This window comes from Fusarium fujikuroi, chromosome FFUJ_chr02, assembly GCF_900079805.1.
Source record: "Fusarium fujikuroi IMI 58289 draft genome, chromosome FFUJ_chr02".
Classification (NCBI taxonomy): domain Eukaryota; kingdom Fungi; phylum Ascomycota; class Sordariomycetes; order Hypocreales; family Nectriaceae; genus Fusarium; species Fusarium fujikuroi.
Genome location: NC_036623.1, coordinates 1,953,649 through 1,971,884, shown reverse-complemented (window position 1 = coordinate 1,971,884; position 18,236 = coordinate 1,953,649). Strand labels below are relative to the sequence as shown.

Genomic DNA, 18,236 nt, shown 5'->3' with positions numbered 1-18,236 from the left:
CTAAGCCTATTTAGGTCCGAGGTTCGATGGAAGCTGGGCAGAAAGCTGGATCTTTAGCAACGGGAGGTGATTGTGAGAGTAATCAAGTAAAGGCACTCATTCCGATAGCTTCTTTGCTCCATATAGAAGCTTTTCTTTCCTCCAAGTTTTGTTATGAGAAATCTATACACTATAGAGTATTTTGGACAATGTCTGTCTCATCGAGGCTGTCAATGAAACCCACGTAACCGGCTGAGGCTGGCTTGTTCGGTACGTACCCCACCTCCTGATGCACTGGACTTCCATTCCGAAGGTAGCTGCTTCACTGAAGAGGCCTGACGATTACACGTACAGCTCATGGATTAGACCACCTATCGTCTGGCGCCAAAAGCCAGACAAGCATTTTAGAACTCACTCAAGACACCACACACATTTTCTGCTATTCCAGCTTGATACCGTCCTTTACTTATCAAGCTCGAAGCTGTCGAGTCGCCATTGTCCTTACAACACTTGCCCAAGATGGAGGATCGCAATAAGATATCCCTCCGCAGCGGCAAGAGAAAGAAGAGGCCAACTATCAGTGCTCCTCGCCAGATCTCAGGTCCGATTGCTCAAGATGATACAAACAGACCGCCTCCTCCAGGCGACCCTGGCCAAGCTCGACCTCGCCCGCGTCCACCCCCGATGGCTGGTGGAAAGGTAAGTCTCATTGAGGCTGCCTCTAGTATCGCTATGCTCACATTGTCTAATAGACCTCGGATCTTGTGAAACGACGATACTCGACTCGATTTAATCAACCGCCCTCAGGTCCAAATGGTGCCGCGCCTCCAATGCCGCAGATGCCCTCGCTTGGCAATTACGAGCCTCCGACTGCTGCCGCCATCAGAAAACCTCCCTCGCGTGCGGGGCCTGGAGTTGCTCCAGTTGTCGATATTAAGGGTCTACGAGATCCGAAGTTGAAGCCAGACCGATACGTCCAGGCTGCGTTGAGCGATGCAACCGAAGACCAAATCCGCGAATTCGAGGATTCGTTGCGAAAAGTCAAGACGCGTGTGGGAATGGATCTACAGCAGAGCGTTATGCAGAACCGGACACAGTTTATTAAAATCAGCAAGGAAGCGGAAAAGCTAAAGAGCGAGATGAGGAATCTCAAGAACTTCATGTCAGAGCTCAAAGTCAACACGACAGCTATGAGAGCTGCCGCTGCCAAGAATGATGAGTCAATGCCGGGGGATCTCGTAAGCGCCCCTGGTATCAGCAGCAGAAGAGATAGGCGCACCTCTATTGCCGATAGAAGCGCCATGTGGAACTCACAGATGCAGGCCTTATTCAAGGGCGTGGAAGGATCGCAAAAGTTCCTCCCTAATGCGGCGGGACGTCATGTTGTCCAAGACGCGGGGCCTTGGATTGAGCTTGATAATGCTACATACAAGTCGCGCCGAGCGATGCAGATCTTTCTGCTTAATGATCACCTCCTCATCGCATCGCGTAAGAAGCGAAAAGCAGATGCGCCGGGTTCAGACGCACGAGGGCCGATGATGAAGCTGGTGGCCGACCGTTGTTGGCCACTATTAGATGTTGAAGTGGTGGACATGTCAAGCACCGGAGAATCTTCGAGTAGTGGACGCAATAAGCTTGCAGATGCTATCATGGTCCGGGGTGTTGGTCAGGAATCTTTCATCTATCGGACGGAGAAACCCCAGGACCCTGAGAAGAAGCAACTACTCCTCAATGTGCGCAAGGCTATAGAACAGCTTCGCAAGGGCCTTCGATCAGAGATGGAGGCTAACAACAAGGCTCGTGAAACGATCAACTACTTCGCCTCTCGCGATCCAGGTCTTCTTCAAAAGACAGAGCTTCTAGCCACGCTTTCGGACATCAAGGATATGCTCATTGAAGTTGACGGCAAACAGCAGAACTTGCGCTGGGTTGAGAGCGAGATGGATGACCTTGACATTGACATTGCGATGCAACGATTCGAAGACGCTGTCGCTCGTGTCGAGAAGCTCAAAGCGATCGCTCGTGGGCTGAAGAACCATGCCATTGCTCAGGACTTTATCAACTTCAAGGTTGGCGAAAGATGTGCTAAATTGGCGGACATGATTGTTCGTGAGCTCGAACTGACGCACGATAATAATACAAAGACAAGGCGGAATGTCAGCTGGTTGACGAGACTTGGGTTTGAAGATAGCGCCCGAGAATCGTACCTGGCGGCGAGAAGTGGCACTATACATAAACGAGCCAGGTGAGTAATGGTGTGAATTATATGACACGGCTAGCTAACGTGTTATCAGACAATGCATTTTCCAGGGGGATTTGCATCTCTATATCTGGGAGCTCTCGTTTGTGTACTTTATGGTTATCCATAACACGGTGCAGTGTTTCCAATCTTGCTTTCCACCGCCCATGATGAGTGTATGTGTCAAATGGGCCAAGGAGGAAGTAGATGCGTTCAACGTCATCCTGGCACGCCAACTTAGTAGTACGGAGCCTGGGGGGCAGGTTTGGACTCAGTGCATGGAGAGGGCGAAGGAACATTCTAAGCTGTTATCGGAAGTCGGCCTTGACTTTGAGAACTTGGTCGGAAAGAACTTGTTGAACTATGAGCGTGTGGAAAAAGAGGCTTCTGTCGGACTGGGGTTGTCATGAACAAGAGATTTAGGCGTTAGTTGAGGTGGATGGATTGGCAGGCGTTCGTAACCCTTTGGCTACCTTGTCAGCGTCACGTATTACTCGTATGGCAATACCCAGGCTGGAATTGGAGGGCCATTGTAGCAATTATCGAATAAATGAAGCTGGTTATGATCAGATGTGGCCCAAGTGATGTTGATGTAGCTGTTGTTGGAGCGAGCCGCCGTCAAGCCACACCCGTCGTCAGACAAGCTTTGGGCTGCAAGGTACCTTGACTTTATGACCACCGCGGTTCAGTGCTGAAGCGCCGCATTCGGAAATGGAAATCAGGATGATTATAAGATCGCGATGACCTCTTTTCATTCGATCGTCCTGTGGAATTCTCTGTTGAAATCCTGGCATAGAGATTACATTACGCCACATGAGGCGCTACCTATGGTATGGTATGCAAAGCCAAGGCTGGTGGTGGAAGGGGCAAACACTGGCCAGCACTGCGCTGGCAGTGCCCCAGCTTGGCGTGCTAGTGCTAGGCTGTCCGCGGCCTGGACCTGGGCTGGGCTGGTTGGCAACCACCAACATCATCCATCCCTCCCTCCTCCTTTCGCTTCCCATCATCATCCATCACCTAACAACGCCCACCAAAAATTCTTTCACTAACGAGCTTTGCGCGTCCTCGCCATCCTGCGCCTTTTTCCGCATACTCCTTTTTTACGGCGATAGAACGATTTGGCGACAGGAACTGCTGCTGCTGGTATCGGCAGCTGCTGATTATCTCATCTCCCTTGTTTCCCTTTTCTCCTCCCCTGACGACCGCCGCCTTTGTGCCTCGTGCGGCGTGCCCCACCCGACTTCTCGCGATTCAGACCGCATCAACGTCATTTCAACCTCACTCCCGCTAATCAACACATCAATAACCGACTCGACACCGCTGAGCCATGGATACCAATATGGAGGATGTTGGGCGAGCGCCCGCTGAAGCTTCACCCGTGCTCAACTTCGAGCCTACTACGATCCCCACCCTCGACGGTTGGATCGAGAGCTTGATGTCTTGCAAGCAGCTGGCCGAAGCTGATGTTCAGAGACTGTGCGATAAGGTGAGGAGGCTGTCAACTCAGCGGGATGTAGAGCCTGGCTTGATATATGGTGCATTCGATGATCAAGTCGCGATCAGAATGAGCGTGCATCATACTTGACTAGCTCGGCTTCTCGCGTGATGCAAACAAATGCTAATCTGCCATGTAGGCACGAGAAGTTCTACAGGAGGAATCGAACGTGCAGCCAGTGGTACGTTTATAACATATGCCGGCAAGCTAAGTGCTTGAGCTGATTCTATCTCGCCAGAAATGTCCCGTTACCGTCTGTGGTGATATCCACGGTCAATTCCACGACTTGATGGAGCTCTTCAAGATTGGCGGTCCTAACCCTGATACCAACTATCTATTCATGGGTACGCTTCAATCATCTTTCAGCCTCACGAAGTCGATACTTACTCTCGATAGGTGACTACGTTGACCGAGGCTACTACTCTGTTGAGACAGTCACCCTTCTTGTCGCCCTCAAGATCCGATACCCTCAACGAATCACAATCCTCCGAGGAAACCACGAGTCCCGTCAGATCACTCAGGTCTACGGCTTCTACGACGAATGCCTCCGTAAATATGGAAACGCTAATGTCTGGAAGTATTTTACCGACCTCTTTGACTACCTCCCCCTCACTGCCCTGATCGACAACCAAATCTTCTGTCTTCATGGCGGCCTCTCCCCAAGCATTGATACTCTGGATAACATCCGAGCTCTTGATCGTATTCAAGAGGTTCCTCACGAGGGTCCCATGTGTGATCTTCTCTGGTCAGACCCTGACGACCGATGCGGCTGGGGAATCTCTCCTCGAGGTGCGGGGTACACATTCGGGCAGGACATTTCAGAAGCTTTCAACCACAACAATGGCTTGACCTTGATTGCTCGCGCCCATCAGCTTGTTATGGAGGGTTACAACTGGTCTCAAGACCGGAATGTTGTCACCATTTTCTCAGGTACGCTCAGCACGCGGGACGCCATACTTCTGTACAGCATTAACATCACTACAGCACCCAACTACTGCTACCGATGCGGTAACCAAGCTGCTATCATGGAGATTGATGAGCACCTGAAGTACACCTTGTGAGTCGATCCACTCAATGTGAAAGACACGAACTAACCACAACTAGCTTGCAATTTGATCCATGCCCCAGAGCTGGCGAGCCTATGGTCTCAAGGCGTAAGTATCACCCACAAGTGGTTACAAGGACTCAACTAACACTATGGCCAGGGACTCCGGACTACTTCCTCTAATCTCGTCACGTATACCCACGTTTTACCAAGCTCGAGTCAAATGTCGAAGTGCCATCATGCCTGGTCCATCCACGCCAGCCTCAAGTCCGTTGCAGCTCGACCGTGTACGATTCCACGACGAATCCCTCGAACGAAAACAGAACTTCATGGAGCATGGTTGTACGAATATCACATCTTTGCTAATGGAGACCTTCCGAATGTTGCAAAACAACCGTAACTTTGGAGGTATGTGCAGGAAAGAGTTGGTAGACTTGATTGCGGCGCCCACCTCATGGCTGCTTAGATACGCATATTTGAGTTACGCGCTGTAAGAGAAAGAAACACGCATGCATGATCAACAATTGTCTGTTTATCCTTATGATATGAGCAGTGAAGCGATTAAAGAGCCGATTTCCTCACGACATTGGTGAACAATACTCCCCTCCTGAGATCTCGCCTGAGCAAAGTGATGGATGTTAGCAGATGACGCCCATCACTTGCATGCTTTTTATTGATATGTTGAGTCAATTCAGTATTGGTCCGACTTGAGTATTTCCACAAGTTGAACTGCCTCGACCATTAATATATCTAGACTAATCTCTAACAAAGTTGACTCTGAGCATTACATCACACTCCAGCCCAGGACCAGTCACGATGTTCAAGGATATAGCTATTGGACTTTCTAAACTCTTGCGGCGCACAGACTACCCCCTTCTCTATGATGTCTTGTACAGAAGAGCTTGAATCGAGGGCGGAAACGGTCGCACAGAATCCAGATCCATTCTTTGTAACCCCCACAGTTGGCTATATTACAAATAGTACAGTCGTGTAACACGATTTTTGACATCAAGCGGTCTCTTCCTTGAGCTCCTCCTTTAGACCTGCCTCCCAGTTTTGCTGCTGTTGTTGGCGCTGCTCCGCTGTTCGTGGTCGCTCGTCATCGCCAAAGACTTCCTCTTCAGTATTAACACGGTACATACGATCTTGGGTCTTTGTATTGCGACCAGAGTAATCACCAGGGGCATGGCTACCGTCGGGGATGTGGAAACGTCGATCGAATCGCGAGAGAGCGTAGGAGAAGACGACGATGATCTCGATGACGTAGTTGAAGCAGTAGTAACATGCTTTGCTGTGATACCAAGCTGGATTGTTCGCGGGCCGCAGCTTGAAGGATACGCCAGTTCTAAAAGCAGCACCGAGGGAAAGCAGTGTAGTTGTGAAGATAAGAAGTTGGATTTTTGTCCGCATACGGCCTTGTCCGAATTTGTCCATTGGTGCTCGTCGGGGGATAATGAAGCAAGCTCCGACAATGGGCAATGGAAGAAACGCGAGAATGGCGAGAAACGTGCTGCCGGTGAGTTGAACGTCGCGAAGTTGCTGCTTCGTATGTGGGTTCAAGGTGTAGAAGTTATACACCACAGCTGTAATCAGCATCACAAGACTTGCAAAGATGCTAAAGTACAAAAACTTGAAGCCTAGCGAAGCAGGTTTGCTCCATCCAATTTGTGGATGATACGCCCTCAAGATGCGCTGGGCGAAGATCAGATTCACCACGAACAAGAGCACAACACCAGCGTTTGCAAACACTTGGGCAGCGATAGCAAGACTGGTGTCATGCGGGTTCGAAGCCCATGCGATTCTCAAGACGTTGGCGGTGATACGGGCCATGCAAAAGCCGAACAGCAAACCGCTGAGGACGAATTTGTGGGATCGCTTTTTGTTCAGCTGAAAGATAGTCATGTTGAGGATGGCACCGCCGACGAAGAAAGCCAAAATAACAGCACAGATGGGATCGTCGACGCTGGGCGTAGGTCTGCCGCCGAGACCAGCTGTCTTGGGGAGATAGGGAGGACCCTGGGGAGGCATCTCTCCTGAGGGCTGCGAGGACATCTTGTTGAAGAGAAGAAGTGCTACGTTTGTGTTTATGTCGATGACTTATGCATAAGAGCAGCAGGTGTTGAATCAGTCGAATGTGTGCCTGTTATAAAAACGAAAGCTCGAGATGATAAATGCAAGGGCACCCTGATCAAGTTGAAAACAAATCGCCCTACAAACGGGAGGATGTCGTGTATATACATACCCCTTTGGGAATGCTCATTCTTCAGCAACGCCAAACCAAACACTCGGTATCGGTCATCGGCATCCCGAATCAGCAGATAGAGCCGCAGATCTAAGTCGCCCCGTTTCCTCTTTGGGCAATGTTTAAGACGGCATGTCGGAGGTTGACTTGAGCGCGAGAGGAGCGAAAAGGATATGATTGGTGAACTTAGACTTAAGGCTGAATCTAAGAAATATTTCACACTAGAGCGAGTGTGCGATTTGGATACTCTGATTGGTGAGACTCTGGAGAGCTCGAGGCCCCTCTAGATCATTGATCGGGTTTTGTAATATTAACACCGTCCGTCAAAGGGTGGTGCATGGTTGGAACTGGAGATATGTAATGGTCATTCCGAGCTCCGGAAGCTTTTCATGTTCCATCAACTCATATTCATCTATTCTCAGCATGTGAATGAATTTCAACCTTATCTGATGACAATACGACAATAGGGTTTCATCGTCCGAAGCCAACCGCGCCAAGCTTTTCTATGATACCAGGCCCCTGCTTCAGCCCTATCGCCCCAATCCTCGGGTTCAACTTCCAGCTGGAGGGCCAGCGAGATCAGCTGTTGTTGGTAAAGGAATCTAGTAATTTGGTAACACTGACGAAACCCCTGAATGATATTAAGAAACAAAGCGAGAAGGGTGTTACAGGTAGATACTGCCATCAATTCATGACGAGATGCCAAGTATTACAACCTTCCGCTCCCTCCAGGGATTCATGTGCTGCAAAAATTGAGCCATCCGTTCCTCGTCTCTACTGCATCCGCGAAGACTAAGTCCTGAAGCCATGATGGTCAGCGGCGGCGATCATGGGAGCCACAGATCAAACTACTAACCTTGACCTACCTTCGTGTTTAGTTAGGCATCCTACGAGTCCCACGGTTCAGTTCTGTACCATAGACAGCCGCAGGATTGAAATAAAAAACGAGGGTCTGAAATTGTTACCCAACTTCCTCTCCTCAACCATCAGCTACGGATAAACTTGGTGACCATAAGGTTAAGCTTTAGGCAGCTAACATGGAGGAACACGATGTCTTTTTTTTTTCACAATATAAGTCTTCACGCAGCAGCTTCCATGATGGCCAATAACTTCTTTCGTAAACAAAGCCCTTCCGGTCTTTAAAAAGGAAGAGATCAGGAGGTATATAAATTTGAGTGCATCTCTGGACAAACCACCACTCTCCTCAAAGCTTCAGCTTTCCTAAGGATTATTTAAGCCGCGCAATATGGGGTACTACATGTATTCTCGCGGTAAATCTAGCTTTATTCATTAAACTCTAGTTGCATCATTAAAAAGATCCATACAAGCTTCATCAGTGATGAGACGTACTGTATCTGTAGAACCGGGCTGAGGCTTGGCGATGAACAACAACGAACATGCTTTCTGAGATGAGAAATGGCTCGATATGGAAGGGTTTAGGTGATCAGGTTTACGGCCAGCGTCCTAGAATAGAACGTGGTGACTATAAAGGACCATTGACGAACTGTTTGTTTGATGGGTTGGATGACGAGATAAATCACAAAAAGAGGAATCCGATTTATGTCTGACGGAACTAACAGACCTTGAAGCAGAGTTGGAATGTAATCTTGTGGTTGCATGCAGCAGGTCTCGCACTCTCCATGTCTTCTCTGTAGAATTCTGCCTTGTTACATGGTGGGTCGCGTTCTCAAGGTACTTCGATTAGGACGCCAGGGCGTTGAGGAGAATGAGATTAGCTATTTCTTTTCTTGGTCTTCCTCTCGCTTTCTTAACTCAACTTTTGAAGCTCCAAATCTCGGGTTGTGCTCGCTCTCCTGGCAGCTTGGCCTACCAACTTAGATTTTATTCCTATTTGTATATGCCGTGCTAGGCGCAGAGACTCAAGTTAAGTAGGGTATTCTGGCAACAATAAATCTAATGTCTATCTGCTTAGTATATATGGGAACGATGTCTTCCGCCATTCTGTTTAACTCGACTGCTAGGTGCTGTACATTAGCAGGGGAACTAAATGGGCTTTTATCGCATTCAGTTCTTTCCCACTCCAGCATTGGATTCCATGGCTACAGGTCGCCCACACTCCCAATTCTCATCTCTTCCAATATCTTTGGCCTTGACTCCCATCCCTCTCTCATTTTACTCCCGTGGCGTAGCTTCCGGTCTGCAGGCTCTCAGAGGGTGGCGCTTCAAGCAGTTGACATTTTTTATCCTTTTCCTGCCACTGAGAGGCACTTGCTAGTAACTTAAAACGCTCTCGTACACTGCCTCTCTGATTCAGAGGCTGCTAGGCACTGCCGCATCCTTACCTGCTCCTCTCTTCTCCACCTGTACTTCCATCTGTTGTTTATCCTTTCATCTTGCATCTTCCTTCCATCATCGTCATCATTCATCGCGCTGCAGCTTCCATTCCTTCAGTCAAACAGAATGCCTTACGTCCCAGACACCATCTTGAACCTTTATGAAAAGGTCCAGGACCTCCTCGATAGGTCAAAGAGATCATGGCTTGCAGCGTGCGAGGCATGGAATGAGGAGCCGCCATCCAGGATTGCGTCACCTGCGACTACTACAGAGGTACTGGTACGCAAGAAAAGGATCACAAGGCCAAAAAAGAAGGATTTCAAGATTAGCAAATCATGCCATCAGCTTGGGCCGTTGACCAGTATCTTTGTCAAACCTGCTGAGGTGGCTGTGGTGAGAGCTCAAAGTGTGACTGGCGTGTCCAGCGATGGCTCTCGGTTGATCATCTGGGCCGATGCTTCGAGAAAAAAGAACTCTACAGGTTTTGCTGTGGCATTTCTAAGTGGCTGTTACTGGGTGCGCGTCACCGCAAAAGGGCACGCCACTCCTACGGAAATTGCAGAACTTGAGGCTGTTTGTCTTGCGCTGGATTATGCGGTGCAAGTCACCAAAATGCAGAAGGAAAACATTGGTCCTTTACGATCTGTCGAAGTGTTCACCGACAGTCAATCCGCTTTGCGTCTCCTAAAGGTGACGAATAGACCCATGTTTGCCACTGGACCTCACGGAAATGCACAAGACGACAATCCCGGAACGAAAAGGGGGATGACAAAACGAACAACAGAGAAAGCCTGCGTCATGATAGATGAACTTCAAAAAGCTGGAGTCATGGTCGAGCTGCACTGGATCCCACGGGGCAAAGTCATAGGCAATATCATCGCTGATAAAGGGGCACTGATGGCAAGAATGGGATTGGCATCTTACCACAGCCCCACCGATGTTCTCGTCGAGTTTCTGCCTGCGGATGAACTGCAACTCGACATCAAACGATGTATGATTCTGTAAGTTATTTCTCCTTCGCTGCATGTGCTCTACTCTTAAATGTCCATGGCTCTAATGTGCCTTGTGATACAACGCAATAAAGGAATTCTAACGGAGTGTGCGAGTAGACCTTTGAAGCGAACGTCCATTCTGCGTACACAACTGGCACATCAAGTTTCTGAAATCTTTAATTCACACAAGGCCAGCGACACTGGTAACAAGGAGCCAGAACAGGCATCTGATGTGCAGCAAACCCAACAACAACTAAATAATGATAATTGACATCTAAGCTAGCAAAACAGTTTGCTCGAGGTACACTTGTGCGTTAGCAACTCATGGTTACATGCTCTCCCAAGATTCTAATCATATTCCAGGTTTATTTTGTGCTCAGGTTTGGAGACCAGCAACATTAATCGCCCTGGCGGATTTCCACCACCCCGCGTCAAAGTCTTGATGCCTCCGGCTTGTATGCAGGATAGCTACATAGTATGGTCAGCAAATTCAGTCTGTGAGAACTCAAACTTACTCGGTATAGCCGTGTTCATCAGGCGTATAGAATAGCGAACGATCGTATTTCGTCAGCGGCCAACCATTCTGAATTCGGGCTGGTAGATCAGGGTTTGCTGTTGCTAGTTCAGTACATTTTTGGGGAAATTGATCACATAACTTACGAATGAAGAAGCGTCCAAAAGCTACAAGGTCATCGGTCTGAGCTGCATGCATAACTGCAGTTTCAGGTGTATACCCTCCTGCCACAATGAACTTAATCTCTGAACTGCCAACGATCTTTCGAATGGGAGCGAGATTTTCGTTCTCTTCCAAGATTTTGTCAGGAGAATCACTTCCTCCTGCGATCCTAGGTTCAACTGCATGGATGAATGCCAGAGATGGCTGGGCTTTGATGATGGCTTCAGCCCAGGGGGCGAAGACAGCCAGAGGTTCGGTCTCACGCATGCCTTGGAATCTCGAAAAGGGGCTCATGCGAATTGCAACGCGATCAGAGCCGATTGCCTCACAGACAGCATTGAGGACTTTCAATGGAAAGCGGAAACGGTTTTCGAGTGTACCTCCATACGAATCCGTGCGGTTATTACTGTTGGTTTGCAGCTATAAAGGTTTCAGTGGCAGTTTCTGGGAGAGAGCACTGAACTCACGAATTGGTCAATAAGCTATAGGCAAAGTTAGCGGCGCAAACATCGCTTTGTAGCTTTCGAGACTCACATATCCATTTGCTCCATGAATTTCAACTCCGTCAAAGCCTGCCTTGATGGCATTGAGAGCAGCTTGTCGGTAATGTCCCACGAATCTATCAATATCAGATTCTGTCATCACTGTGAACTTAGCGGGCGGCTCAGCCGACCCAGTACCCTTCGCATCGAAGGGCACAGAACCGGCGCTCCAGACATGGGGAACAATCTTCGGGTTCGCAACTCGGCTGCAGGTCACAGTTAGTATTCAGTCTCGATACACACATGTTGCGTATTGATGTGGTTACCCCAGGGCCCAGAGCTGACAGAAAATAAAGCCTCCTTTGGCATGTACAGCAGCCGTTATCGTCTTCCATGCTGCTATCTGCTCTTGAGAGTAGATACCCGGTACACGCGACATCCCACCGGCCTCATGAGCGATGAAGGTGCCTTCAGAGATGAGTAGACCACCAGAAGATGCTCTTTGAGCATAGTATTCTGCAGCATAGGGCGCCGGGACTGCTGTGGTCTCATCTGCACGTCGTCGTGTCAAAGGAGCAAGCACCACTCGGTGCTGAAGCTCGACTTTTCCCACTTTGACGGCGGTGAAGAGTTTTTTCGTTTCCTTGAGCCTCATGATGTATGCCTAATGATGTTGAGTGGTTATTCTTGGACTGAGCATCTGGGAATGGTTAAGTATTAATAATGCGTGCAAACTAGTCCCGCATATGCCTCGGCCCATACTACCAATCCGGCAGTGTTAGACGGCGTAGCTTGGGTTGATCTGCGCCTATATGATGCCTATGTATGCAGATATCACGTATTTTCTTTTGCAATGCCTTCTAAATATTTGTTGAGGGGCCTTGTCTTGATACGAGTGTCAAGTGCCTAACGGAGTAGCAGATAAAGTTAAAAATACCAAGGTCTGGAAAAGAGTGTTTAGGGTAGCTGTGTTGTATCATAAACAAGTCCTAATCTTAGTACCTACCTCGTCTGTATCTCCCTTCGCTTGGAAGACCTATTTTCTTATCACCTAGGCTAAGAACATGATGTAGGCCCTATTGAGAAGTTTTAAGAAAGATAATGTATTCTGAGACCTGCTAAGGTGATAACTGACAATGGACTGCCGACTCCAACAATGATGTCCTGGAACCTACGACGCGATTGGCTCGTCAAACACAACTTAACAGCTAATCTCCAGGTCTAAGCACTTGATCAATCCGATCCATCCAATCAATGAGAAATCGTGAGGACGGGAAAGCATCGACCGGCATCAAGTGTACATATTAATCCAGGTGGCTTCACCAAAGACAAATGTTTTCGATCACGCCGTGTCTCACGCATCCTACCTAAGGGAGGAAAGAAAATACAAGACCTCAACCCTTAATGATAAAAAGACTTAGGTAATATAGCCTACCTGAGCTTAGGATGACTTTTACCAAGTTTATTTTAATACCCTACAGTAAGGCTTGCTGTTTTCTTGCCCCCTGAGGCCTACTGCTTTACTCTGCCCTCTGTGCCGATAACAGTTTGTTGATCGACACACTACCAAGCAGCTCACTTCGCTTGACCGGTAGTGGCTTTTAAACAGTGATAGCGCATCCTCGTTTCGACAACTACTCCCCCAAAGAGCAGCGGAAAACAGGGTCACATCGTGGCGTGACAAAGCGGTTCGTGATGTTCCTTGTCCAGGCGAAACGCGCTTCCAGCGAGAGCAGGGGTTGGACAAGGGCTGGAAATTAATCTGCAGGAACCCGAGCTTGTTATACGTACCGATATTTTTATGAATAAAATTATTCATTGATACTCTAGAAGATATCGCTTCTGACAATTGAATACTGGGTCAAGTTGGAACTGTGAGGCGTTCGAAGGCCAGGAACTTAAGATCATGAGTATGGGGGCAGGAGTTCTGTCACATTTCCCGAACATCAATCTCAAAGGCATTGTGTTGTATGTTTCAACATCCATCATGACACAAAACACCCGCTTTATGCATATCGGCATTACCATCGCAATTACTGGAAAATCCCCTAATACAATCCATGACATATGACAGGGTCTCCACTAGAGCACGCAAGAGGCACAAGAAGGTCATAATGTTACGCTGTGCGGCGATGCGACGTTGACAAGAGCTACTGGGCGAGCTACACAAGGTAATAGAAAGAGAAGCAGTCGTCCCCAAAATACCGCAAATGAAAATGCGTGTATGAGATATATTGCTGGAGTGAACAGTTGGCCAGAGTTACAATAGGGCAGATGTTCAAAATGTAATCTTGAAGAAAAAGTAAACATTATTTTACTAAGCTGGGGCACGTCTCAGCCAGTCGCCCATCGAACTGACAGTTCACATTGACGACCAAGATTGGGGTGGCTGCACGGCAGAACGGTGAGAGGGTTGCATCCGATGCGTTTCTTTTCTCTTGAACCATTTCTGGACAAACGTTTCCGTTTGTGGTTGCGTATACTTGCCAGCAATCGCCGAGACTTGCGCGTTTTCTCTCACAAGCTTTTTGTTTTCCACTTTGCGCGCAACGCTGGCTGCATTCTCCCTTCATCATGTGTGTGACAATAAACAGATGAAGAGCGGCGGTAGAAAGCGAAATCACGGCAAATCAGAAAGGAAGTAACAAAATACTTATTTTCGCTGTTGTGCATGGTCGCGCAACAGAGAGTCATTAACGCAAGGAGGTCGATTGAATGGATGTCGAGCGTGGAGGCTAACGTTGTGTCGATGAGATCCGACTGGGCTAGAAGTTTCATAAATTCTGAGTCTGACTAGTGCACGTGGAGTCGAGCGCAATTGGGAATAGGGAAGGCAAAGTTGGATCTGAGTCGAGACACAAATGGGTCAAGATCTGATGTGAGGGGGAGGGAATGACGATGACTTGCAGACAAGATGCTGTCGTTGGAGGCGACTAACTTTCGGAGGAGTCCCTCCTTGCAGATTGCATTGACCACAACAATCTGGGTGAGCGTTGTGTGCTCTGTGTCCGTGTCCGTGTTTGTGTCTTAGCAACAGAACCATTGTTAAACATATCATCAACAAAAGATTCATCAATCAATGCAAAGTCTCGCTAACTAAGTTATGGAGACCCAGCAACGTGGTGCTGGTGCTAGGTTTATGGGGTCAAGTAGTGATAAATAGCGGCCCGGAAAGGCCATGGAAGGCGCTGTTTAAGTGGTGGACGGCTAAAATAGCGCTAATTACCCTGCTCGGCTTCCGTTGGATCCTTGTTCCCCAAGATTAAACAAGTGCAGGCTGGCTGAGAAGAGCAGGTATCTGAATCATACAATCTTGGAGCAAAAATACATCTGAGACTTGGCCGTTGTCCTAGCTGGCCCTGGCCTATTCCTCTTTGGGCCTAGAATGACCCGACTCACCCTGGCTATCGCCATTTCCCTCCAGTCAGTTTGTTTGGCCAGGAGCATGGGGTCCAAACACCAGGCGCCGGCACGACTTTCGCCCACTCTGATCATCCTCAGGTCCTTCATGTTTCTCTAAATCCCTGCTTCCTTCGCTGTCTCTCCCTCTTCTCTCTCTCCCACTGCGCACCCGTGTCATCCTTCTCTCACCGGACCCCCAAGGCGGTTCGCACTGCCTTAACGCACCCCCTAATATCCCAGCCAGGGTTAATCTTCAACCACCATCCGTCGCGTCCGCTGCCGGGTCTGAAGTCGCTGGGATCTCTTCGCTCGAGTCGAATTTCTTCTTCTCTTTCTTCTCCCCCTTCCTTCTCCCCCACCCGTGCCCAGCCAGTGTGCGTAGCATCACCTGGTTTGCCTCCAATTGCACGCGCTCAATCAACTCGAGCCTGAACGACAATCGAAAGGAACGAACTTCCAGGTCCGTTTTCTCTCGAAAGGGGCCGTTTCTCGAGGACCATCTCACCTTCTTTAATTCGTTTACGACATTCGCTCTTTCCCTCTGTGGAAAATTAATCGTAATTTAATCTTTCACCAACTGCTACTATCGTTTGAGAACGTCACGAAATCGATTGCGCTCTGACAATTCGACTTCTTCAACCTAAACTAATCACACATTCACTCACTTGTTTGCTCAGGAGAGCAGTTTTTGGCTACGATTATTAACCGCCCAACATCTCTCCATCGACCATTGCATCGACCACTTCAGACCACAACTCTTTGACGAATCAGGCAAATCATTCAAAGTTCTTATCCCGACGACCATGACCTAGGTGTTATTGCAGCTTAAGACATCACCGATTCCTGCATCAGCTTGTCGAACTTTGTCCACCAACCCAACTTTGCAGATGGCTGCGCTCAAGCAAGACACGGTCCCTTCGAGGGCTCGCCAGTCGCGGAACTATGTCACCCCTAAGAGTGTCATTCTTGGCTTACTTTCTGCATCACCAATGGTTGTTTCGGCTCAAAGTTCGAACTGTATATCTTTAAAGGATTCAAAAGCTTGCCCAGCATTCGCATCCGCATCCATCTCTACTGGAGATAGTCTGCTTGAGTTCTTGTGAGTTCTCTTGTCTGGTGACTCCTCAATCTACTAACTTCACAAATAGCCCTTTCTTGCGATATGTTTCCGACAGAGCATCTTTCGATAGCCAGCTTTCGGATTATGTGCAGAGAGATTATGTCCAGAGGCAGTAAGTCAACCGAGGACTAACATTTTTAAGCAATTCTAACAACTCGTAGATATCAATCTTTGTTCGGATGCAGCAATCTTGACTTGACTAACACCAGCGACTTGTATGCTCGCTTCACCACCACCGTGTTATGCAATTCCATTGTTCAGAACTCTATTGAGCCCTGTGGCCTGTCAGCATCGCAGTCGCGACCTCTTTGCGCCGACAGTTGCGCTGAGTATGCCCAGAGCGAGGCTTATTTAACATCAGACGACGAGCTCTGTTCGAACCCGTCAAGCAATCTGCTTCAGCTGATCAGAGCAGACTTCACGAATTGTGCCCTTCCTGGTGGCTCTCTGGACAGTAAGACATGTATTCCAGCAATCGAGAACGAGTCACAGAACTGTGGCTACGGCAACAGCACCGTGGGACTCTGTACCTATTGTGGTTCAGGCGGTCTTAACTCGACCGACACTTGCTGTTACAACTCAAATGCCGAGGAACGATGCAAAGATGTCAAATTACCGACTTTGACCGCCACCATGACATTTACCCGAGTATCACCAACATCTTCGGCTACTGGATCAAGCACTGCAGGTAGCGGAAATGACAACTCCGACGAAGATGACGATGAAGGAGGAGGAGGGGGTCTTAGCGGCGGAGCAATCGCTGGTATCGTTGTTGGCGTCCTTGCCGGTCTCGGTTTGCTTGCCCTTGGCCTCCTGTTGTGCCTCAGAAGGAGACGACGACCGAGCAGTCCCAAGGGAAGCATTTTCAACCAGCCTTCGCCGGCCCGACAAGGTGGAACAACCATGGCTCAAGCAGCGCCCTCAGCCGCCCCTCAAGGATACGAAGTTCTTCCCGGTGGACGTATAGCACGGATGTCTGCTCTCGAAGGTCATTCTGGCGATTCACCTTCTCATCATCGCGACACTTCATCAGCCGCCGGTGGTATCGGTGCTGTAGGCACATATCCACGCAGGGATCATTCATCATCTGACGAGTTCACGTCAAGCCCACCCTCATCAGAAACGCGTGGCGGAGTCCTTCGCCCACCACCGACTAAACCTCGACGACACGGCTCACTCTCAAGTAGTTCGGCCCTTGGCAGCTCTGTACCGCAGTCCCCATCTAGTCGGGGGGATTCTCATCGCCTCAGGGCGTCGCTAGCCAGCAATCCGAGCAGTTGCCATTTTTCAAGGACTACTATTCTCAGGACGACATTCACCCCGGTGACCGAATAGCTGTTCTTTGGGCTTATCAACCACGGGCAACCGACGAATTCGCCTTGGAACGGGGAGATATGCTCAAGGTTGTGGGCATATGGGACGATGGTTGGGCGACAGGTGTGATGCTCAACGAGCGAGCAGATGAGTGGGAGGCTCGACGACAAGCTCAACGCGATAGTGGCGTCTCGAACGCGTCGGGACGCCGCGATAGCTCCCCTGCTGCAGAGGGCGAAATAAAAGCATTCCCTCTGGTTTGTGTCTGTCGCCCCGAACACTGGAGGAAGACAATTGAGGGTGATGGATCAACGGAAACTGGTTCCAATGGCTTCAATGCTCACTCATCATTCTCATGATTAATACAGTCACGACACCTTAACTTGAATACTGCCCTGGAAGGTACACGTTATCGGTGCATTGGTTTAACGGCTATGGCGTTCTGGTTTCTCGGCATACCCTGTTGGCATCTGCAGCACAAACTTCATCCGATATCTTCGCAAGTTCAATACGAATATCACTTACCACGCTACGCCGTTCGGAGATATCCCAACCCCGATCAACTTACCAACCATCTGTATCACGCCGTTATTCGTCTTTGACCTTCGAGATTATGACGAATTTAGGACTCAAGTCCTTACTTTCAATTCTAGCGTTGAATTATATACCCGGTGCGAACCACCCAGGATTACTGTTTTGCAGAATTGAGGACCACAGTGCAAGTAATGCGTGAGGAAAACAAGGGGACGAGAGGAGAGAAGATGGCGGCAAGATGAAGTAGCCGCACCACGTTCCTTACGCCTTCAAGGCTTCTTATGATGATGTTAAATAAATAAACACTCACTACCATAGATAGAGCACCTTCTTCATGGGCGGCTACGACGCCTAACGACTTTTTAGCGATACTGCAAATAAGTTCATTATTTCTGATGATATATACACTACTCGGTCTCTT

The 18,236-nt window shown here is 48.8% G+C and overlaps 6 protein-coding genes; 4 read left to right on the top strand and 2 right to left on the bottom strand.

The window, feature by feature from the left end:
* Positions 1-498: 498 nt before the first annotated feature.
* FFUJ_04684 (probable EXO84 protein, component of non-clathrin vesicle coat) lies at positions 499-2,628 on the top strand (the record flags this gene model as incomplete). XM_023572001.1 has 3 exons in its annotated part: positions 499-678; positions 732-2,224; positions 2,274-2,628. 3 exons carry the CDS (start codon positions 499-501, stop codon positions 2,626-2,628), a joined length of 2,028 nt encoding a protein of 675 aa, XP_023426211.1.
* Positions 2,629-3,557: 929 nt separating this feature from the next.
* On the top strand, positions 3,558-4,941 carry FFUJ_04685 (Serine/threonine-protein phosphatase PP2A catalytic subunit; the record flags this gene model as incomplete). XM_023572000.1 has 7 exons in its annotated part: positions 3,558-3,704; positions 3,853-3,894; positions 3,952-4,057; positions 4,110-4,643; positions 4,698-4,770; positions 4,818-4,867; positions 4,919-4,941. 7 exons carry the CDS (start codon positions 3,558-3,560, stop codon positions 4,939-4,941), a joined length of 975 nt encoding a protein of 324 aa, XP_023426210.1.
* An 825-nt stretch (positions 4,942-5,766) lies between these two features.
* FFUJ_04686 (uncharacterized protein) lies at positions 5,767-6,810 on the bottom strand (the record flags this gene model as incomplete). The annotated part of the gene is made up of 1 exon (XM_023571999.1): positions 5,767-6,810. One exon carries the CDS (start codon positions 6,808-6,810, stop codon positions 5,767-5,769), a length of 1,044 nt encoding a protein of 347 aa, XP_023426209.1.
* Positions 6,811-9,421: 2,611 nt separating this feature from the next.
* Positions 9,422-10,300, top strand: FFUJ_04687 (uncharacterized protein; the record flags this gene model as incomplete). The annotated part of the gene is made up of 1 exon (XM_023571998.1): positions 9,422-10,300. One exon carries the CDS (start codon positions 9,422-9,424, stop codon positions 10,298-10,300), a length of 879 nt encoding a protein of 292 aa, XP_023426208.1.
* A 418-nt stretch (positions 10,301-10,718) lies between these two features.
* Positions 10,719-12,100, bottom strand: FFUJ_04688 (probable NADPH2 dehydrogenase chain OYE2; the record flags this gene model as incomplete). XM_023571997.1 has 6 exons in its annotated part: positions 10,719-10,755; positions 10,803-10,899; positions 10,948-11,383; positions 11,431-11,445; positions 11,498-11,711; positions 11,772-12,100. The coding sequence occupies 6 exons, from the start codon at positions 12,098-12,100 to the stop codon at positions 10,719-10,721; spliced, it is 1,128 nt and encodes a 375-aa protein (XP_023427162.1).
* A 3,634-nt stretch (positions 12,101-15,734) lies between these two features.
* FFUJ_04689 (related to SH3 domain protein) lies at positions 15,735-17,640 on the top strand (the record flags this gene model as incomplete). XM_023571995.1 has 4 exons in its annotated part: positions 15,735-15,946; positions 15,996-16,079; positions 16,129-17,173; positions 17,218-17,640. 4 exons carry the CDS (start codon positions 15,735-15,737, stop codon positions 17,638-17,640), a joined length of 1,764 nt encoding a protein of 587 aa, XP_023427161.1.
* Between the last annotated feature and the right edge of the window lie 596 nt (positions 17,641-18,236).